Source organism: Sorex fumeus, unplaced genomic scaffold (genome assembly GCF_029834395.1).
Source record: "Sorex fumeus unplaced genomic scaffold, SorFum_2.1 ptg000127l, whole genome shotgun sequence".
In the NCBI taxonomy this organism is placed as follows: Eukaryota; Metazoa; Chordata; class Mammalia; order Eulipotyphla; family Soricidae; genus Sorex; species Sorex fumeus.
The window spans coordinates 665,840-688,782 of NW_026606184.1; the positions used below are offsets into that span (position 1 = coordinate 665,840).

Consider the following 22,943-nt stretch of genomic DNA (forward strand, 5'->3'; position numbering starts at 1 on the left):
CGGTTGGTGTCCACCGTGGTTAGTGACATGGTGTGTGGTGGTTGGGATCAGCCGCGGTCAGGGACGTGGTTCCATGGTGTGGTTGGTATCAGCCGTGGTTAGCAACTCGGTGTGGTTGGTACCAGCCGTGGTTCATGACATGGTTACATGGTGTGTGGTTGGTATCAGTCGTGGTTAGCGGCTCGATGTGGTTGGTACCAGCCGTGGTCAGTGACGCATTTGCGGTTGGCAGTGGCTGTGGGTGGATCGAGGTGGTGTCTTGCCTCTCCCGTCACTGGCTGAGTGACAGACCCCGGCCGCCGTCAGCTCTGCCGACTGCCCCTGTCCTGCTGGCCTCTCGCCGTGGGCTTGACCAGGGGGGCTGAGGGCCGTGGACGCTCCCTGTGCCTGACCCCCGTGTCCCTGCCTGCCTTCAACCACGGAAGCAAGTGTCTGGGGGTGCCACCCTCCAGGAACGGGGTTTGATGCTCCCCACGGTGCCCACGGTGGTGCCCTCTCATGGGTCCCGTTTGCAGGTGGCTGAGTGGCGCTTGGTGGCCGTGGTGGAGGGAGATGAGCCCCGTGCCGGTGTGGGGCCGACGCCCCGTCCTCCCCAGCCCTCAGCTCCCCTCGCCGCGTCCCCCCGGGAAGCGTTTCTCTGGCCAGGCCACCGCTGTTTGGTCTGGCCGTCTGGGCGCTTGTTTAGACTGGCAGGAGAGGAACCCTGGGCAGCCAGGCTGCTACCCACCCCCTTCTCGCCTCCTCCCTGCAGCCGCCGGCAGCCGGGACTGCAAACTGCAAAGCTCCTTCCCTGCGTTCAGGCCCACCCAGGGCTGGTCAGGGTCATCCGGGTTGCTCCATCCTGCCCTGCTTCCGTGGCCCTGAGCTCTGTGTGTGTGTGTGTGTGTGTGTGTGTGTGTGTGTGTGTGTGTGTGTGTGTCGGGGACCACACCTGGCCAGGGCAGGGCCTGGACCGAGCTGCTGCAGACCCTGAACCGAGGCCACTTGCAGCCACCTGCCCAGGAGCGAGCGGACAGAGGGAGGCCCGGTGCTTCCGTCCACTCCGCCTGGCTGCCCTGTGGCGAGCTGGACAGGGCGGGCGGTGGTGGGGGCAGCCATGCAGCAGAACCACCCCTGAGCGCCGTGGGGTCTGCATCCCCCCAGCCGAAGAAGCCGAGGCCCCCAAGCCAGAAACCTAAAACCTGGGACTTGGTGGTAATCCTGATGGCCAGAAGTGGCCACTGGACAGACGTCGCCTGGCTTTGGGGGTCCACCTGCACTCTGGGGCGCGCCTAGGGGGTCCAGGAAGGGTCAAGCAGATGAGATGTCGGTGTTCTGCCCCTGTGGCCCCCTCCCCCCTGCCAGGTGAGCCCCCCTGGGGCCCGGGGCCAGGCCTGCCCGCTGAACTGATGGAGACCAGACCGGGGTGCAGGGGGCCCTGCCTGGCGTCTGGCTGAGCTGCCCGGAGATAAGGCATTCCAGACATTCCTGCTTCCTGTGGGAGCAGCCGGCCCCTCCTCTGCCTCCCCTGCCCAGCAGGGGTGAAGCGGGCCGGGTGGCACTTCTCCCCCTCCTGACCCCCCCACCCCCGCTCTGCTGACCTTGCCTCACGTGGGGTCTGGCCAGCACACGGCGGTTCTGAGTTCTTGTCCCCACGGCCGCGTCTGCCTGCCTCAGCGATCTGGGCCAGGGGTCCTCTGTGCGGGTTCGATTCTCAGTGCAGACTCCGCGGGGGGCCCGGAGCCAAGGTACCGCAGGGCACAATGCTCGCCTGACCCGGGTTCGATCCACAGCATCCCATGGGGTCCCCCGAGCACCGCCAGGAGTGATTCCTGAGTGCAGAGCCAGGAGGAAGCCCTGAGCAGCGCCGGGTGGGACCCAAAAAGAAAAAAGAAAAAAGAAAAACAGGGTCAAGCGATAGCATAGCCGGGAAGGGCGTTTGCCTGGCACGCGGCCGACCCGGGTTCGATCCCCGGCATCCCATGGGGTCCCCCGAGCACCGCCAGGAGTGATTCCCGAGTGCAGAGCCAGGAGGAAACCCTGAGCATTGCTGGGCGAGACCCCAAAAGCTAAAAAATAAGTACATTTTAGGAGACACGGTGGGAGTCTCCGGGACCCCCCACCTTCCTAGGTGCCCGGACCAGGAACGGGAGGACCTGGGTGCCGGGCGTTCCCATGGGGCGAGGGAAGCCCAAGGTGACCCCCGCCCCCATGACCGAGAGCGTGGCTGGCCGGGAGAGGCAGCTGGACAGACGGCCGCAGTGCGGTCAGCCTGGGGGACCCGAGGGAACCAGTGAAGGCCCAGATACGAGGCGGAGGATTCACCCAAGGGCATCTGGGGTCGGTCGGGATGGGAGTGGGTGGGAGGCAGGTGGGGGGGTCCTGGTGCGTCATCGTCCGAGGCAGGTGGAGACTCTGGGGCTGCTTCTCACTCCCTAGGGGTGCCCGTTTCTAGGGATGCGGGCGGAGGGGGCTGCAGGGCAGTCTCGGACCCTCTCCCCCATGCTCACCCTTCGCTGCTTGCTGCCCACGCGTCTCCCTAAAGAAGAGGCCAGGCTCCCCTCCCCCTCCCTCCAAGGCTGAGTCCTGCACGGCCGAGACACTGCAGGCGGCTGTCACCTTCACACCGGCTCCCTGCCCTGCCCCGCCCCGCCCCACCCCTGCAGGGGTGCAGCGTGGGTGTCTGCAGAGCCGGCCCTGGCCTCCCCTGGGTGCGTCCTGCCCAGGGCAGTCCCCGTCCATGCAGGGCGGTGCCCGGGAAGTCCCTGCCGGGGTCCTGGGGAAGGGGCTGGTGTGGCCCGTGGTGGTCTTGGGGTCTGGCCCGCCAGGCCTGGGGGAGTGTTGTGGCTGGCCCAGCCGTTCACGGGGTCCCGCCTTCCTCATCTCTCTGGGGGGCTTGTGGGGGGCGCCCTCCGAGGGTCCGCCAGCCAGGTGGGCGTCCAGACTGCTGTCCTGGGGGTTTGCTCGGCCCACGCAGTGCTAAGAGCTGCTCTGCCGGCCTGTCTGTCCGTCCTGGCCCCTGGCGGGTCCCGGCCAACATGGCCACTGGGGGAGTCAAGTGACAGGGAGGCACCATGCGACCTGGAGCTGGGCATGTTAATGGGGTGGCCGCGACGTTCTGGCGTCTCCTCTCGGCAAGATGGACACAGACCATGCATCTGTTGGGGCCGGCTGTGTGCGCTCAGCCTCATGGGTCCAGACCCAGGCCAGGCCCGGCCACCACCTCCTCCTCTTCTTCCTCCTCCTCCTCCTCCTCCATCTCTTCCTCCTCCTCCTCCTCCTCCTCCTCAGGGTCCCGGCAACAGGCCTGTGCTCCAGCCCTTTCACCCACCTTCCCGACCTGAGCGCACGAGAGGCCCAGCTCCCTCCACGCCGAGACCCTCCTGGGTCCGGTGGGGTCAGTGGGTGTGACCAGGAGTCTCGCCCAAGTTGAGGTCAAAGTCTCAAGCCCGGTCCCAGGTTCCAGGTTCCTAACCCCCACCCCCCCACCCCTGTTAGCTAGACATGCCGCCCTGGGCTCTGTTCCCACTGGGCAGCAAATTGTCCCCACAGGCTGGGCAGCGCCACCAGGGCCACTATCCTGGTTAGGGTCTGCTGTGAGCCACAGATGCTCTGGCTGTCGCCAGGACTTCGGCCGGGCCCTGCACCCGCTCGTGACACCCTGGGGACACACGGCACCCGGCATGGGCCGCTCTGGGGCGTTGGAGCCCCCGCCGGAGTGGCCGTGGACGGGGTCGCAGGACCGTGCCGGCTCCATGCCCACTCAGAGGGACGGAGGCCCCACCCAGGCCTGGTTCAGCCTCCGGCTCTTGGCTCAGTGCCGCCGGCCTCTGCCCTGGGAGAACCTCCCGGAACTTGGCACATGGGAGGTTGGGAGTTCCTGCCGGCGGCCAGGAGCTGGCCAGGGGCCAGGCCAGGAGCCCCGCCCGCCCTGCACCTCCCGTTTCCTGTCGCCCGACAGATAGAGCTGACACTGATTGCCCAATCCGAGGCCCTCCGTGTCTGGACTCCTGCCCCGGGGTCCCCGGGGGTGAGTGATGAGCTTCCGGGTCGAACGTTCTGGCTGCCCGGAGCCTGGGGCCCGGCCGGTGCTGTGCTGAGTCCCTGCCCTGTGGTGGGCGCCGACTGCCTGCCTCTGTCCCTGGAGGGCTGAGCGGGGACGCCCGGGTCAGGGTAGGCCCGGCCCCGGCTGTGACCACCTCGACTTGCCTCTGTCCTGCAGGGGACAGAGTGTGGAGGACCCTGCACTCGGGCCTGGCCACTTCCTGCCCCCTTGCCCAGAGGCAGTGACTATTTTTTTTTTTTTTGCTTTTTGGGTCACACCTGGCGATGCTCAGGGGTTACTCCTGGCTCTGCACTCAGGAGTTACTCCTGGCGGTGCTCAGGGGACCATATGGGATGCTGGGAATCGAACCCGGGTCGGCCGCGTGCAAGGCAAACGCCCTCCCTGCTGTGCTGTCGCTCCAGCCCTCAGTGACTAATTTATTCCCTCATCCACTCATTCACTTACTCATTCCTTTACTTATTCATTCATTCACTCACCCCATGGTGTTCACTAACTTGTCAGAAATTCACATACTCATTCATTCATTCACTCCTCACTCATGAATCAGTTCACGCGTCCCTCCATTCACTCATTCACCGGCTCACCATTCACCAGACCCAAGGCTCCGGGCTGTCCTCCTCCCCGCCTGGTGCTCCCCTCTCCTTGGTGGCCCGGCCGTCACAGGTAATTACTGGCTTTCCCGGGGCTTCTGGGCCACAGGGGCCAGGAGAGCTGAGTGAATCACTATTTTATTTGTTTATTTTTGTTTTGGGGGCACACCCGGCATTTACCACTCAGGGCTGGCTCCTGGCTCTGCATTCGGGGATCACTCCTGGCGGACTGGGGGGGGACCACATGGGGTGGCTCCGATCCTGCGTGTGGCCGCCCAGAACCCGGGGACTGAGGGTCCAGCTGCCGGAGAGGAAGGCGCCCCGTCCGTCCGTCGTCCTCAGGTGCTGAGTGGAGTCGCGGTTGGTTGCCTGGTGCTGCTCGCGGGCTCCGGCTGGTCCCCAGGGGCCACTGCTCTACTTGTCTCTGTTTTAATTTACGGCTTGAGCCGCTTGCCGGGAAAAATCCCTACGGAGGCGAAAATCCCATCGTGTGCTCATGCCCTCTCCCAAGACTCGCCACCGCAGCCCGGGGGACAGAACCCGGGGACGGTGCCAGGGACGGAGCCAGGGACAGAGGCAGGGACAGCTCCACGCCCCCAGCGGGTCCCACAGCCTGGGGCGAGCCCCTCGGCCCCGCACACAGGAAGTGACTCGGGACAGTGAGGAGAGGAGAGGAGAGTTCCTGGCTCTGGCCCGGGTCCTGCTGGCCCCTTGGGAGGGTCCGTCCCCACCAGCCCGCATCCTGCCACCCCAAGCGCGAAGGGCTCATGGGCTCTTTCCCGCAGCCTGGACCTTTGTCCCAGCGCCCAGGGGGGTCACCTCCCCGAGGGGCCTGTCTGTGGGTCTGCACGCACGCACAGAAATGCATGCACACACAAATGCACACACAGACACGCACACACATTCGTACACACTCTTGCACACACTGGCACACGCATACGTAGCCACACGCTCACAACACCCACACACGCGCATACAAACACAAACACAGACGCATCAGGGCAACCCTGCCGTTGAGGTTTTGCTCACAGAACAGTGCTCTGTGCTCTCAGGAACCCCTGGAGCCGGACCAGCAGCCCCGTGTCGCTGTGGGGGTCCGGCACGTGCCCGAGGACCCTCCTTGGGGGAGCTTGTTCATGGTGGAACACTTGGGGGCATCACTCGGGAATGGGAGGAGAAGGGGGACCGGGACCGGGCAGCTGGGCGGGCCACCAGGCACCTCGATCTCCACGTGGCTGTGTCTGCGGGGCCGGGCCAGTGCGTGGGTGGGGGTCTCTGTGGTCCCTGGGCCCAGGGAGATCGCCAGGGATCCTGCAGGTTCCTCCAGGCTCCTGATGCCCCTCAGGGTGCAGGAGGCAGGGATGGCCCCCAAGGGCGACAGCATGAGGCTGTCTGCCCCCCTTTGGGGCTGGGGTACTTGCCGTCCTACCCTCAGGGAGCAGCTGTACCCCCCACCGGCAGCCCTGCCCTCCCCGCTGTTACGAGGAACTAGCAGCCATGCTGGGTAAAGAACAGGAAAGCGGCAGAGAATGTTCTGGATGGTTCTGTCCTGCCGGGGTGGGGGCGGGGCCGTAGGCTGTGGCCCCCCATGGGTGTGGACCCCCGACCCCTCCGCTCAGCACCGGGGCTCCGACACAGCACGTCCGGGTGGACTTGGACTCGGCCCGAGGGTCTCTGGGGTGGTGGTCGGGGGGGGGGGTAGATTCCAGCCCCCTCCCTCCACCCCTGCAGGGAGAGGCGGGGGAGGGGCAGCACCGGGCACCCCTGCACTTGGCATTCACGGGCTCAGGGCTGTGGAGTCTCGAACCTTCATGAACTGCCTCTGTGGCCCCAACACTCGCCACTCAGGGGCGTGGCTGTCTCCAGGGAGAAGCGGGCAGGTGAGGGCAGGAACAGATGCGTGGGTTGGTGTGGGCAGCCAAGGACAGGTGAGGGCAGGTGTAGACAGGTGCGGGCAGGTATGGACAGGTGTGGGCAGGTGCGGACAGGTGTGGACAGGTGTGAGCAGGTGATGGCGGATGTGGACAGGTGAGGGCAGGTGTGGACAGGTACGGGCAGGTGAGGACAGTTGCGGGCAAGAGCAGGCAAGTGTGAGTGTGTGCGTTGGTGCCACTGCATTTGGGCAGATGCGGGCAGGCTGGACAGCTGCGAGCAGGGGTCAGCGCGGGCAGGTCCCTGCCCGGGAGACAGAGAGGGGTCCCACACCAACAAGCAGCCTCTCCATGCATGCTCAGGGGGGCTTTGCAGAGGGGCGTCAGAGGGTGTTTCCAGTTTGCAAGCATGCTCGCCCTGCCCAGGGACCCGGTGAGCCCCTCGTCCTGGTATCGAGGCCAAGGTCTGGCCGAAAGCCTCCACAGGTGGCAGCCGTGGCCTCAGGCCACCCCGTCAGACGGTCTCCTGCCTGTCCCACAGGGTTCCCTCAAGATGGGACCGTCCGGGCCACAGCCTCATGCCGCAGCCGCAATTCCAGCTGAGGCCACTGTCCGCATCCCCCCCCCCCCCCCCCGGGCCGTGCTGCCATCTGGACTCTCCCTCCTGCGCGGGCGGTTGGCACTTTCAAGTCCCTGCTCGCCACTGCAGTGCTGGGGACACAGGCGGGCATCACGCTCCTCCAACCTGTGCCCGGCTTCCAGAGGGCGGGAGGGACGGACAGCGGGGGATGGGGCGCGTGGGCAGAGGAGCCTTTGGGGCGCGGTGGGGTGGGGGGACCCACCCTGCCAGGCCTCGGGGCGGCGGGGAGCAGCGCGAGCTTGCTGGACCCGCGATCCGTCTCCTCGGGAGATGACGGTCTTGCTCGAGCCTGTCCAAGTCCGGGGGACCCACCTCGGTACGTCTTTCTCGTCTTGACAAAAAGCCCAACTCCCCTGGGTTTGCTCTACCTCCCCCTGCAGCCCCCCTCCCCCGCCCGCCTCTCGGTCCAGGGTGATGGACAATAGACAGTAGCAACGGTTTCTATGGTGACGGCATCCGAGCCATCTCCCCGGCAACCGCCATAAAGACTTTCCCTCGGCGGACCAGCTCAGCGCTGCGCGGCCTTTGTAGGCCTGAATGTGCCAGCATGGGGGAGCAGCCTTCGGCGGCCGGGCCCCTGCCGGCTCCCCGGCTCCCGCTGCTGTGGGCTGGGCCGGGCCGGATTTGCCCAGTTCAGTGGGGATGCGGGGACCTGGGGTCCCGGGACCAGGCACCCAGTGGGAGGAGCCAAGAGGCCCCTCAAAGCTCAAAGCACCCTCAAAGCACCCTCGGAGCACGCTGAGAAGAGGCGCAGGGGGCAGCGGGGGCCAGGCTACCCCTGAGGCAGGCCAGCCCTGTGTCCCCCCCACCCCCGTGGGTCCTGCACTCTCCGGACTCCATGGGGGCAGAGTCCTGTCCCCTCGCCCCACCCAGACCTGCCGCAGCGGCCCCTCCCATCCTGTTCAGTGCCTGCCCATCACCCTCCTGCCTGAGCACTGCTGACAGATGGACGGATGGACAGGTCCGGCCAGGCGGGGGCAGGGGAAGTTGGAGCTGGGGAGGCCAGTGCAGATCCATCCGGTCAGAGGCCCCTGGGCTGTGGCCGGCTCTCCTAGATTTATTTCTCACCTTCCTGTTGTTGTGGCCAGGGAGGGGACACGTGCCCCTGGGCAGTGCTGGGCGTGGCACCCTGAGCCTCAGGCCCCCCAGGCAGGCATCGTTGGAAGGTCAAAAGTCACCTGGAAGCTAGTGCCCCCGGTGATGGTTAACAGAGACCAGCTTGTTGAGGCCGGTGAAAGCCCCGAGGTGGGTCTCAGAAAGTCCCCAGAAGGCTGCGCTGACTGACGTCCTGTATGGCATCTGGCTCTGAGATAACGGTTGGGAGTTTCCGGACATCTTGTCCATTGTCCTTCTCTTCCCACAGAGCCTGGGCAGAGTTTCACTTCTCGGCCTGAAGGATCCCAGGGTTCCAGGAGGGGCTTTGCAGGTGCAGCTTTGCAGGAGGGGCTGCCGGTAGCCCCGGGGGTCGCTGCAGACCCCGCCCTCCAGAGCCTAGAGCAAGAAAAGGGGCGTGGCCATACGCATCTGGGCGTGGCCGTGAATGGGCGTGGCTGGATGTGGATGAGGTTGCAAGAATGGGCGTGGCTTTAAAACCATTTAAAACTCATGGCTTTGAGTGGCTGGAAGATGCTTGGGGCCAAAAGAAACGGGCGGGGCTGCAATGGATGGGCGTGGCCTTGTGGGTAAGGGCGTGGCCATAAATGGGCGTGGCTAAAATGTGGTTGTGGCTGTGAGAATGGAGAATGGGCGTGGCCATGAAAGCTGGGCGTGGCCGTGAATGGGCGTGGCTGGATGTGGATGAGGTGGCAAGAATGGGCGTGGCTTTAGAACCATTTAAAACTCATGGCTTTGAGTGGCTGGAAGATGCGTGGGGCTAGAGGAAATGGGCGTGGCCAAAAGAAATGGGCGGGGCTGCAATGAATGGGCGTGGCCTTATGGGTATGGGCGTGGCCATAAATGGGTGTGGCTGAAATGTGGGTATGGCTGTGAGAATGGAGAATGGGCGTGGCCATACGCATCTGGGCGTGGCCATAAAAGCTGGGCGTGGCTGTGAATGGGCGTGGCTGGGTGTGGAGGAGGTTGCAGGAATGGGCGTGGCTTTAAAGCCATTTAAAACTCATGACTGGAAGATGCGTGGGGCTAGAGGAAATGGGCGTGGCTAAAACAAACGGGCGGGGCTGCAGTGAATGGGCGTGGCTTTGCGGGTGAGGGCGTGGCCATAAATGGGTGTGGCTAAAATGTGGCTGTGGCTGCAAGAATGGAGAATGGGCGTGGCTGTACGAATGTGGGCGTGGCTGAATGTGGGCGGAGTTGAAAGGAAATGGGCGTGGCTGAAAGAAATGGGCGTGGGTACTGGAATATGGGTGTGTCCAAGATCCTTGACCGCTGTTTTCAGATGCTGGAGATGTTGGTTAGACCTGATCACCGGGGAGAAACACCTTCCCTTTGAGAGCACACTTCCCTCTGGGCTCATTTACCCCAGCTCGAACCTCCATCCCATCCCCCATCCGGGCCCTCATCCCATCCCCCATCCCTGCCCCCATCCCAGCCTCCTCCAGGGCCTCCACCTCGAATGCCCTTGGCCCCCTCCCAGCGGAAAAGCTTTCCGCAAAGAGCCAGGCGGGAGCCCCGAGCTGCGTCTCCAGGCACTGATGCCTTCTCCCACGAAGACAGCCAGCCGGGAGGGGCTCCGGGTTCCCCCAGAAGTGGCAGCTACTCTCCCTTGCAAATGATGCAGAATGAATGACTTAGCATCGCCTCCTTGCTATTTAAGTCATCACCTCCCAAATATTTGCAGAGCACCCGGCTAGGGTGCAAAGCATTGTTTGCAGTGAGGTGAGGAGGGGGCACGCCACAGCCACCTTAATAGGCGCCCACACACACACACACACACACACACACACACAATCTCTCTCTCGTGTGTGCAGGCTCCCCTCCTCTCCAGCCCTGCGCAGCCTGGCACCTCCGCTCTGTTGTCTCCCTCTGTGCAGTGCTCTCTCTCTCTCTCTCTCTCTCTCTCTCTCTCTCTCTCTCTCTCTCTCTCGTGGGGTGACAGTTGTTTCCTGATGCCACGGTCCCATCGCTGCCAGTGGACACCTCTGGGAGTGGGGTGGTACCCGCCTTCCCTCCGAGTGGGACCCCGCTTCCCCGTGAGCCCTGAGAAGCAGCTGCTGCCCGTCCTGCCATATCTCCTTGGATCCTGATGGGGGGTCACGGCCCGACCCTGGGCGGGTGCCCTGCTGAAGTCTTTCTTCCTCGGGGGCTGGCAGGTTGGGCCGGAACCCGGGGGCGGGTGGACACGTGGCAGAGGGAAGGGCTGGTGAGCCCTGGGTTGGGCCATCTGGGTGTGCCCAGCAGAAATGACAGGATGGAGGTGGGGGTAGGCGGTTGCATCACCCCGAGGCAGTGCTGGCCCCAATGATGCCCGCAGGGCACCAGTCACCAGGCCCTTTAATTGGGGCTGGGGTGGGGTGCCCCTCCCGAGGAGGCGGCCACCCCCGCCTGACCTGCCTTGCTCCTGCCTGAGGAATAATCTCTCCCTCCAAAAAGGAGCCAGGGCTGACTCTGTTCAGGGATCCCTCTTTTTTTGTTTTTTTGTTTTTTGCTTTTTGGGTCACACCCAGCAATGCCCAGGGGTTCCTCCTGGCTCTGCACTCAGGATTACTCCTGGCGGTGCTCAGGGGACCCTATGGGATGCCGGGGATCGAACCTGGGTCGGCTGCATGCAAGGCAAACGCCCTCCCTGCTGTGCTATCGTTCCGGCCTCTCAGGGGTCCCTCCTGGCGGGGCTCAGGGGTCCCTCCGTGGAGCTGGGTTGGTCCAGTTCTATCCCTGAGCCCTGAGTGTTTGCTTGCCAGGCTTTGGGGCCAGGAAGGGGCCCCCTTGGGCGGCTTATGTGAGGCGGAGGGGGGAGAGGTCACCCCAAGGCCATCAGGAAGGCTCAGACGGATCAAGTCTGTGATGATGAATCCCATGTGGATGGCCCCCACATGCCACAGTCGAGGGCCACACCAGCCCCACCTGACGTCCACATGGGAGTTGATCTCTTCCACGGGGAACCATGGGGAGACACAGACTCAGGTTGGGGCGAGGAATTGACTCTTTGCAGGAAAGGAACGTGGGTCCCGGCCTCACCCAGAGCTGCTGGGTTCTTATCTTGCCTTGGAGATGACCCTCTTTGAAAACTCCTTTTCGGGACTGGAGCGATAGCACAGTGGGCAGGGCCTTTGCCTTGCACGTGGCCAACCTGGGTTCGATTCCCGGCATCCTGTAGGGTTCCCTGAGCACAGCCAGGAGGAACCCTGTGTATCTCCCAGTGTGACCCAAAAAGGAAAAAAAAAACAAACTGATTTTCTTTGACTTTTATTCCTGCTGGATCTTCCCTCGGAGGGTGGAGGGTCCAGCCGTCTCTGGTCTGGGCCAGCTGAGGGCTAGGCAGATTAAAGGAAGGAATGGAGGGTTCTGAGTAATTTCCTTCAGGCCTTTTCTGCAGGGAGGGGCCGTCTCCTCGGGGTCGGCTGTGGGCCAGGGGAAGGTCTTATCAGGACTTGCTCTCTGGAGCCTCAAGGTGGGTCAGGGTTAGGACCAGTGGCTTTATTACTTCTAGAAATGTCATTTGCATATACAGGACCAAACATGATAACCTCTCAGTATCTGTGTTGTAAACCATAATGCCCCAAAGTAGAGGGAGATTATGGGGAATCATATCTTCCATGGAGGCAGGGGGAGGGTGGGAAAAGGGGGGGTATATTGGGGATATTGGTGGTGGGGAATGTGAACTGGTGGAGGGATGGGTGTTTGGTCATTGTGATACTGTAACCCAAACATGAAAGCTTGTAACTGTATCTCACGGTGATTCAGTAGCACTGTAGCACTGGTTGTGTTCATCCTTTGATTTGCTCCAGCAGGCCCAGTAACGTCTCCATCATGAGACATGTTGTTACTGTGTTTGGCATCTCGAATACCTCATGGGGAGCTTGCCAGGCTCTGCCATGCGGGCGAGATACTCGGTAGCTTGCCGGGCTCTCCGAGAGGGGCGGAGGAATCGAACCCGGGTCTGCCAGGTGCAAGGCAAACACCCTACCCGCTGTGCTATCACTCCAGCCCACAGTGATTCAATAAAATTAAAAAAAAAAATTTTCATTGCCATGATGGGGGGTGTATCCCCTAATCAGCCTGCCTATATCACTTCCGGAGCACCCGATGGTGGCCGAGCTGGGGTCTGCGGGCATCAAGCCCCTCCCCCCTTTCCCATCCTGCTGTCCTGTCATGACCCAAGTGTCCTTCTGAAATGATCAAAGCCTGGGACTGGCAGGGGTCGGGGAGGAGGAGATGGCTCCCTGGGTTGCTGACTCCAGACCAGCCCTGACCTGTCCCCCACTGTCCCTCTGCTCCGCACCACCCAGGGGTCCCGTGGAGCCCTCAGACACGGCTGCAGATGGGTGACAGCTCGGTCGAGGGCACAGGCTGCCCCTGTGCTGAAGGAAGGTTCTGGGTGAACGGGACACAGATGCTTGGGGTCCGGGGGAGGGGGGTGGCGCGTCACAGAGGAGCCACCGCGGGGGTCCCGCTGTGCAGTCATTCCTGCCTGCAGATGTCCCCCTGCTGCGGGAGACTCGGAGGAAGGGACGTTTGAAGGAGAATGTGCCAGAATGTGTCTGCTGCATAGATTAGGGGATGCGGAGGGGAGGGCGGGAGAGGAAACAGAAGCCGTGGGGTGGCCGCTTCCCTCTGGGAGGGTTTGAAAGCCCAGAACCTGTCAGAGGGGACGGTGGCTGCAGCCCGGTGTCCCCGGGTCTGGGGGGAGATGTTGTGCCTGCAGGATGCAGGGTCAGGATGAGACGTGGGGGGTGGGGTGGGGCTGAGTCCTCCCCCCATTCTCTGCTGCCCCCTGGGGTGCTGCTGGCGCAGGGAGGGGACCCTGGGCTGGGCTGGAGCCCCTGACCCCCGAGGCTCCTACTGAGTCCTAGGCCTGCCGGGGTTTGCGCTGACAGGGACCCTGGGAACTGGGGACCTTAGGGGGGCAGGAGCCGTTGTCCAGCGGATAGGGAAGGTGCCTTGCATGCGGGCGATCAGGGTCAGTCCCCAGCACCCTGCATGATCCCCTGAGGAATGATCTCTGACCCCGAGCTAGGGGTGAGCCCTGAGCACCGCCAAGTGGGAGGGAGGGAGGGAGGGAAGGAGGGAGGAAGTAAGGAAGGAAGGAAGGAAGGAAGGAAGGAAGGAAGGAATTGAGGACTTCAGCACTTGAGAAACAGGGTATTCCTCCCCCTGTCCCCTCCCCTCCCCCCGCCAAATCTGGAAAATTCCAGGGACAGAAGTCCTGCTTCCACCCGTGTCCTGGGGCCAGGTCTAGCCTAGCGCCCACCCCCTGGCCCCCGCAACCCCTTGGGCTGTCTTTTCCCTGTGCTTTTGCGGGTTCTGCGTTGGGCCCCCGCCCGCTGTGGGGGCTCAGACCCCGTCTCCCCCGTGGGCGCTGGCGTCCTGCGAGGCCAGCGCTGCTCTGAGCCAAGGGCTCGGCCACCTTCCCCGGCCGCCAGCCTTGGTGCCCTGCCCAGGAGCTGGGCGGAAGCAGGTCAAGGAGAGTGTCCTCGCCGTGTCTTCGTGTTTTTCCCTCCAGATCCTTTGATGAGTTTTTTTTTTCTTTTCTGGCATAATCCTTGCCTCTGATGGTTTGTGTCCTGTCCAGCCGGCCGCCCACTCACTCCCCAGACAGACAAGGCTTTTCGGAGCCACCGGATCGGGCCTCGGGCTCAGACCCGGTGGACACGCCCTGGAGCGCGTGGAGCTCGGCCCAGTGTCCATGTTCGGCTTCTGGTCTCTGCCACCTGTCCCTCACTGTCACTGTTTGGGGTCTCAGTCTCTTCCTGCTGGGGTGGGGTCCCAGGGTGACCCCCCGCACCAGGCATCACTGGAGTGTGGTCCCAGGCTGTGTTGTTCTGCAGAGCCCAGAACCCCGACGTCCCTCACGGGAAAGTGGTGTCAACCCCGGGGTTGAGTCGTGGAGAGGGGAGGTCCTCAGGCCCCCGCTGTCCACCCGCCCACCGTCACTGACCCGGTCATCTGTGCGGTGTGTTCTCGCAGTGGCCAGAACGTGGCGACAGGCTGAAAGGAAGAGGCAGGGTGGGTCGGGGGTCTGGGGGTCTCAGCTAGAAAGGGGGCTGCGACCCCTCTGCCCCTGCTGGTCCCTCCGCCTCTGCTCCCTGCCCTAATCAGTGGTCCTGCACGTGAGCTCACCCTCGCCCCCAGCTACAGAACCAGGTGATCCGGCTTGCCCAGCTGGGCTCCCAGGAAGGCCAAGGTCAGAACCTGTGCTCCGTTTTGCAAGTGCGTCAGACCCCTGGGAAGCGTTGCTGGAGAGCAGGTCCATCGGACCTCAGGGAGGCTGGCCCCACGCGTGGGAGGGGGCTCCAGGGGCCTCCGGGAGCCCCGCCCACCAGAAGCTCTGTTCTCCCAGAGCCCCGCCCTCTGTTAGCACCGCCCACGAGGATCTCTGCCCTCCCAGAGCCCCGCCCCCTGTTTAGTAGCCCCGCCCACCAGGAGCTTTGGCCCTCTCGGAGCCCCGCCCTCTGTTAGTAGCCCCGCCCACCAGGATCTCTGCCCTCCCAGAGCCCCGCCCCCTGTTCAGTAGCCCCGCCCACCAGAAGCTCAGTTCTCCCAGAGCCCCGCCCCCAGTTCAGTAGCCCCGCCCACCAGAAGCTCTGTTCTCTCAGAGCCCCGCCCTCTGTTATTAGCCCCGCCCACCAGGAGCTCTGCCCTTCCAGAGCCCCGCCCCCTGATCAGTAGCCCCGCCCACCAGGATCTCTGCCCTCCCAGAGACCCGCCCTCTGTTTAGTAGCTCCGCCCACCAGGAGCTGTGGCCCTCTCGGAGCCCCGCCCTCTGTTAGTAGCCCCGCCCACCAGGATCTCCGCCCTCCCAGAGCCCCGCCCCCTGTTCAGTAGCCCCGCCCCCAGAGAATTCAGTCTTCTAAGCTCCCTATCCTCTGTTCAGTAGCTCCGCCCACCAGGAGCTCAGTCCTCAGGACCCCCATCTTGGGGTTCCATCCACCAGAAGCTCCATCCTTCTAAGACCCCGCCTTCCCGGAGCCCCGCCCCCGTCCTGGAGCCCCGCCCCGGGAGCCCCGCCCCTTTCCCAGAAGCCCCGCCCCCACGTCTGTGCAGGTGACTGTGCAGGGGATGTGGGCTCCAGGCCCTGGAGTCAGATTCTCACCTGTCAGGCAGTTCCCTTAGCCGACTCCGGTGCAGAGCCTGACTTTGTAATCTGGGGGTCACGTCAGTGAATTGGGGAGGGTCGTGGAAAACATCCACGTAGAAGGTGTCTGGACACTGGGACCAGAAGCCAGCCCAGAATCACCCCGTCTCGGACCCCTGGGGAAACGTCCCTGGGAAACGTGTGACAGGCTGCGGTGTAGACTGGGGCTCCCTCCCTGTGCCCCATTCCCGCCTCCCCACCCCGGCAGAGGAGCCCAGCTGCACCCCCCGTGTGCCCCCCAACCCGGAGACGGAGCCCGCTGGGGCCTGGGTTCTGTGTCCTGAGCGGGCTCTGAAGCCGACCTCTGGCGGGGGCCCAGGGAGCAGGGACGGCCCTGCATGGCCGCAGGCAAGCAGAGCAGGTGTGTCCCCGGTCAGCGTGGACGTCCTGGCCTGGCGCCGTGCCCCAGTTCCTCCGTCCCCGGGCGACTGTCCAGAGCACCTGCACCCCGCTGCCAGGTGCCCGGGGCTGTCCTGGCGCTCAGATGCCCACCTGTCCCCGCACCTGTCCCGGCTGTGGGAGAAGAGGCCACTGCTACCGGTCGTGGCTGAACTCCGCGGGCCGAGCACAGGCTTTGCAGGCGGGACCCCCGCCCCCCCCGTTCCATCCCACAGAGGACCCCTGAGCACAGAGCTGGGCGTCACCCCCCAAGCATCACTGGGTGTGACCCCAAGCTTCATCCGCTGCAGAAAGGGGCCGTGGCCTGATGGGTCGGGGGGCCAGAGCACCCTGCCATGAGCACTCGCCCTGGCGCTTGCCCCGCCCCCCACGGCTGGCAGCCCCCCTCACATCGCTGGGGGCCCCGCGGCGCTGATGGGTGCCTGTGTCTGCTCCCCTCCCCCACCCACAGTACGAGTTCAAGGCCAAGAACATCAAGAAGAAGAAAGTGAGCATCATGGTATCCGTGGACGGGGTGAAGGTGGTCCTGAAGAAGAAGAAGAAGGTAACGGGGGCGTAGGTGCCCCGGGACCGCCCCTCGGTGCCAGCCCTGCAGCCCCCCAGCCCCTCCTGCCGGCGTGTGTCAACAGCGGGGCCCAGGGGGGTCTGCAGAGGGGCCCAGACAGGCCAGGCCCGGCTCCCGGCAGCAGTGATGTTTATTCTAACAGAGCGGCCGTGCTGGCCGGGAGGGCCGTGCCTGGGCGAGCAGATTAGCCTGGAACTTTCTCCACAGGATTGTTCTCCGAAGGGCCTCGTTTCCTGGGGTTCCTCTGATAGCCCCGTCCTGGCGGGACCCCGGGCACCGAGGCTGGAAGGGCTCCCGAGGACTCTGACGGGCGGGACTGGTCGGGGCCGTGCGGGCAGACGCAGCTGGTTGGCCAGGGTGGTGTGTGGGTGTGTCTGCATGTGTATGGATGCATGCATCTAGCTAGAATGTGGTGGTGTGTGTGTGTGCGTGTGTGTGTGTGTGTGTGCATTCAGCCGGAATGTGGTGGTGGGGGGTATGTGTGTATTTAGCCTGATTGTGGTGGTATGTTTGTGTGTGCAGTTACTCAGAGTGTGATGGTGGTGTGTGTGTGTGTGTGTGTGTGTGTGTGTGTGTGTGTGTGTGCACTCAGCCGGAATGTGGTGGTGGGGGCTATGTGTGTATTTAGCCCGATTGTGGTGGTATGTTTGTGTGTGCAGTTACTCAGAGTGTGATGGTGGTGGTGTGTGTGTGTGTGTGCACTGTTACTCCAGCAGCAGTGTGTGTATATATGCACACGTGCTTACGCTGTCACGTGGTGGTTGTGTGTGTGTGTTGTGCTGTAGTATGGTGGCATGTATGTACGGTTATACTGTAGCTGCAGTGGGTGTGCAGTTATGCTGCGTGTGATGAGTGTGTGAAGTTATGCTGTAGTGTGGTGTGTGTGCCCAGTTACGCTGTAGTGTGCTGGTGTGCACAGTTACACTGTAGTGTTCTGGGCTAGTGTGAAGTTATGCCATCGTGTGCTGAAGTGTGTGTGCAGTTACACTGTAGTGTGCTGATGTGTGCAGTTACGCTGTAGTGTACTGGGGTGTGTGTGCGCGGTTGCACTGTAGTGTGCTGGTGTGTGCAGTTACGCTGTAGTTTGCCGGGATATGCAGTTACGACGTAGTGTGGTGTGTGTGTGGCCCTTGGGCCAGGGCCAGCTGTGTCCTGACTCTTTTGTGTGGGAAGGTCGTGAGTAGGACGTGGTGGGTGTGGCCACTCCACTGGGGATGGTTGGGTCGGGAGGCCCCTGGACACTCCCACGGGGGCCCAGCACGGCGCTTACAGGGCTGTCCAGTGCCGGGGGCAGAGGAGCCAGACCCCACACCCAGCTCAGGCTTCCTCCCTCCCTCCTCGCCCACACAGTCTCCTGCCAGACCAGTCGGGGGCTGCCGGGGGCCCCCGAGCCCGGGGTCACCACCAAGTGCGGGAGGGAAACTCAGTCAGCAGCCTGGGGCCCGGGGTGGGGGGCACCACTGAGGCTTCTGGAGGTGCCAGGCTGGTGCCGGCGGGTCCCGGAGACGCCCTGAGGGTGCCCTGAGGTTCCGGTGGGCGGGGAACCGTCTGGTCACGCGCGGCCCCTCCCTGCAGAAGAAGGAGTGGACGTGGGACGAGAGCAAGATGATGGTGATGCAGGACCCCATCTACAGGTGAGCCCCGAGGCCCGCGTCCCCCCGGCTCGGCTCCCCCAGGGGCGCGGTGGGCACCTTCTCGGGAGCTGACGCCCCCCCCCCCCCACCCCCAGGATCTTCTACGTGTCCCACGACTCGCAGGACCTGAAGATCTTCAGCTACATCGCCCGGGACGGCGCCAGCAACACCTTCCGCTGCAACGTCTTCAAGTCCAAGAAGAAGGTAAACTTCCGCACCCGCTCGCGTGCACACACACACACGTGTATACACACACATTCACACCCACCCACATGCACACACAGTATACACACGTGCATACCCGTGTGCACACACATCCACATCCACATGCACTATACACATACCCGCATACACATACATGTGCACACCCGCACACGTGCACACACAGTACACACACATACTCACACACATGCACACACCCATATGCCCAGACACACACACATGTACACACACCCGCATATAGAACACACATGTGCACAACGGCACACGTGCACACACAGTACACACACGTACTCACACACATGCACACACCCATATGCCCACACATCTATACCCAGACACACACATGTACACACCCGCACATAGTACACACGTGTGCAGACCCGCACACGTGCACACACAGTACACACATATACTCACACACATGCACACACCCATATGCCCAAACATATATGCCCAGACACACACATGTACACACACTCGCATATAGAACACACATGTGCACAATGGCACATGTGCACACACAGTACACACACGTACTCACACACATGCACACACCCATATGCACACACATATATGCCCAGACACACACATGTACACACACCTGCACATAGTACACACGTGTGCACACTGGCACACATGCACACACGTACTCAAACACATGCACACACATATATAGCGAGACACACATGTACACACACCTGCACACAGTACACACATGTGCACACCCACACACGTGCACACAGTATACACATGTACTCACAAACACGTACACACACCTATGCACATAAATGCACCCACACAGGCCATGCATATACCCACACACAGTACACACACACATGTGCACATACATATAACTACATCTGCACACCCCATGCACATGCACATACACGCCCACATGTGCACACACATGGACACACACCTGCACGTGCACACACAACGTACACACACGGACACACACCTGCACGTGCATACACAACGTACACACCCATACACACACCTGCACATGCACACACAACGTACACACACGGACACACACCTGCACATGCACACACAACATACGCACATGGACACACACCTGCACATGCACACACAATGTACACACACCCGCACATGCACACACAACGTACACACATGCACACACACCCGTGCGTATGTACGCACCCGCACTCGCGTATACACCCCCCCACACGCACATACATCCACGTACACGTGTACACCCCCCAACCACCCTGCACACCTGCCTCTGCCACCTCTCCCTCTCGTGGGTGGGTTTGGGGAGCGGCTGGGAGACTGGGCCCCCCTCTTGGGGGCCGGGCCTGTTCCCCACAACCTCCGTTCACAGAGATGTTGGGTCAAGGACACTCGTGGGCGAGAGGCCTGGAATGGAGCTGGGGGGTCGCATTTCCGGGGCGCCCTTCCTGGGGCTGTGGGCCAGGGTGGTTCCCAGCCCCGAGAGGCACCAGCCCCCCGAGAGCCACTTGGAGCCCCCCAGCTGGCCTGTCCCTCAGGGTGCTCCAGCCCCAGAGCAGTTTCCTGGGGAGCCTCTGGGGTCGGATGGAAACCTGGGCTCCAGCACCCACCCCACGCCCACCCCCCGAACCCTACCCCCACCCCCGTTCAGCCCTGCCCAGTGGAGGGAGGGGCTTCCAGGCTCTGCAGGGCCCCATCCCGCCCCCCCTCTGTGCCTGTGACCCGGGCCGGGGGATGGGGGTCACCTCTCAGGGCCCGCGCTGGCCCCGCTGACCTCTGCACGGTGGGGTCAGTCTGCGGTCAGCCACAGAGGCATGGTCATTGTTCGGGGGAGGAAGCCGGCCTGGCAGAGGGGGTGGACGGTGTCTGCGGGGTCACCGCCTTCCTGGTTCGCCTCCAGTGCTGCCGGAAGGTCCCAGGGTGCGGCCTGGTGCAGGAGAATCGCTCTCCGGGCAGTCCACGGGGGCGTTTGGGAGGTCTCCGGGCCCTTGGGGTCAGCTGCTGGGGACGACGGAGCAGACGCGTGGCCAGCAGGACCCCACCTGCTACGTGCCACCTGCTACGTGTAACTGCTCCATGTCGCCCAGGCGTGGAACTCTGCCGTCCACGGGTCCGGGGGTCCTGAGGGGTCAGCGCTGGGCCTGTGTCCCCACCCCCAAACCCACGCCGACAGTGCTGGGCACACCTGGGTGAGAAGCCGGAATGTCCCCTCACTGCCCCTCAAGGCCCCTCTGCCAGCTGCCCTGGGGCCCCGTGGGGTGGGCAGGGCCGCCGGCCAAGGAGCCGGCTACTTAGCTGCTGGGCCCTGTGGTCGGTTGGGGGGTCCGGGGCCCCGTCCCTCACCAGGGCGACCCCTGACCCCGGCAGAGCCAGGCCATGCGCATCGTGCGGACGGTGGGCCAAGCCTTCGAGGTCTGCCACAAGCTGAGCCTGCAGCATACGCAGCTGACCGCCGACGGCCAGGAGGACGGGGACAGCGAGCCACCCAGTAGCAGCTCCGGGGACACCGGTGGGTGCCGGGGGACGGGTCACCGGGGGACGCGGGGAGTTTCGTTCGCCATGTCCGTGGCTCTCTGGCTCTTCGGAAACGCGGGGACGCCCGCCCGCCGCACCCCTGCACGCCAAGGGAGTCCTGAGACACCCTCCGTGTCCTCCTGCCACCCGTGGATGGACACAGGAGGACTCGGGGGCCACCGTCCCCTCCCGCGTCTGTCCCCGCAGGCCGCCAGCTCACCGGGGCCGAGCGGACCTGCCCGGCCGCCGCCGAGGAAACGGACATCGACGCTGTGGATGGCCCCGGCCCCGGCCGGGACGTGATGGGCTTCAGCCGGGGCGTCACGGACCTGGACGCGGTGACCACCGAGGGCCCCACCCCTGACACCAAGGTGGGGGCGGCTTCCGGCGGCCTCTGCCGGCGGGGGTGGGGGGTCTGGGCGTGGCTGTTCGTCCCCCCAAACAGGGTCCCCTTCACCCCACCTCCCCCTTCTTGATTTTTCTTGCCGGGGCCCATATGGGGGGCTCTATCCCCCGTGGTCCCCGAGAGACGCGCCAGCTCCTGGGATCTCAGTTCCCGTGTGACCTGTGTCAGGAGCTGAAGAGACAGCAAAGGGGTCCAGGTGCTAGTGTGGGGGCCGGAGCCATAGCCCAGTGGGGAGGGCGTTGGCCTTGCACGCGGCCGACCCGGGTTCGATTCCCAGCATCCCAGAGGGTCCCCCGAGCACCGCCAGGAGTGATCCCTGAGTGCAGAGCCAGGAGTGCTCCCTGAACACAGCCAGGTGTGACCCAAGAAACAGAAAGGACAAAAAGAGGCGTTTGCCCTGCTCACAGCCGACCCGGGTTCGATTCCCAGCATCCCAGAGCGTCCCCCGAGCACCGCCAGGAGTAATTCCTGAGTGCGGAGTCAGGAAGTACCACTGGGTCTGGCCCAGACCTGCCCCCCAAAAAGAAACCCCGAGTTCCCGGGGTTGGGGTCCTCACCCGCCTGCCCAGGACCGGGTCTGACCTCAGCCGCCCCGTGAGTCCCCGCCCCACCCAAGCACAGCCAGGCCCACCCTAGGGGTCCCGGGGGGCTCCCCGTGCTCCCCGGCTCACGGCTCTCCTCCCCCGCCAGGCGTCCCCCGAGGAGACGGTGCTCACGGCGTCCCCCCAGCTGCTGCTGCCCACCGTGGCCGCCCCCTCGCCGGCGGGGACCCCGGGGACCCCGTTGTCCGCCCACCACCAGACGCAGCTCCTGCAACAGCTCCTGAAGCAGCAGCAGACGCAGACACAAGTGGCCGTGGCCCAGGTCCTGTCCACCGCCCGCCTGGTCCGCAGGCCGCCCCCGCACGGCCCCGACGCGCCCTCCCTGGCCCGCGGCTCCGGGCAGATCTGACCCCCTCTCGCCACCGCCGCCACGCAGGGGTGGGTGGGGGCGGACGCCTGGGCGGTGGGACGCAGTGCCCGTCCTCGCTGGGCATGGCTGGCTTGGCTGGAGAATGGCCGGGCCGCTCCTCCCGCCCCTCCCTGGGCCTGGGCCGGTGACTCCGCTGCCCCGGCAGGTGGGGACTTGAAACTGGGGTGCGCTGGGTCCCCCCCAGGCCTGCCTCATGCCGGCGGGCACCGGGGGAAGCGTTAAGTGACTGGGGTGGGGGCACGTCTCGGCTTTGGTGACTCCAAGCAAGTGGGAGCCCGCTGGTTTGCATAAGCTGGACGCAAAGCAGGTGCAAAGGCCCTGGGGTTTGGGAGTCTGGGGTGAGGAAGGTGCCAGCCACCTGGTCGTACGTGCCTGCGTTTCTGCCCCCACTGCTAAGACCCCTTTTCTCCTGATCCCTCTGCCCGTGGGTCCTGATGGGCAGCGCCGGGATGGACGTTGCTCCAGGGTCCCCCCAGCGCCCGCCCGCCCTTCCTTGCCGGTGTTGGAGCTCGAACTTCCGGCCTGGCGCCCCTAGAATAAGCTTTTGGCAGAGACCTGCCTGTTCCCAGGGGGCCCCTCACTCCCGGCACCCGCTCTGGCCCCCTCTGCCTGCCGTGGCTCAGACACAGTTAGGGGGTTCCGGGCTCAGGCGGGGTCGGGGAGGGGAAGGACGGACCCCGGAGTCACCTCCGGACCCCAGTGTCACATGCCCCCAAGGAGGCGACTTTGGGGGCTCCCCAGGGCTCGGGTCCCTCTTCCGGGCCCAGCAGCCCAGCGGGGAGGCCAGCTGGACGCCAGAACCTGGGGGTGGGTGTGTGGAAGTGGGCAGAGGGTCCCCAGCCACACCCAGGCGGCCCTGACCAC

General features: G+C 64.1%; 1 protein-coding gene across 1 annotated transcript in view; it reads left to right on the top strand.

Moving 5' to 3' along the window:
- The window catches only part of NOS1AP (nitric oxide synthase 1 adaptor protein), a 37,354-nt gene that overhangs the window by 11,376 nt on the left and 3,035 nt on the right, over positions 1-22,943 (top strand). The window contains exons 3-8 of the mRNA XM_056137771.1: positions 16,248-16,340; positions 17,937-17,995; positions 18,091-18,199; positions 20,555-20,696; positions 20,909-21,072; positions 21,798-21,971. Of these exons, the coding sequence (XP_055993746.1) occupies positions 16,248-16,340; positions 17,937-17,995; positions 18,091-18,199; positions 20,555-20,696; positions 20,909-21,072; positions 21,798-21,971 (741 nt within the window). The remainder of the gene's footprint in view (positions 1-16,247; positions 16,341-17,936; positions 17,996-18,090; positions 18,200-20,554; positions 20,697-20,908; positions 21,073-21,797; positions 21,972-22,943) is intronic.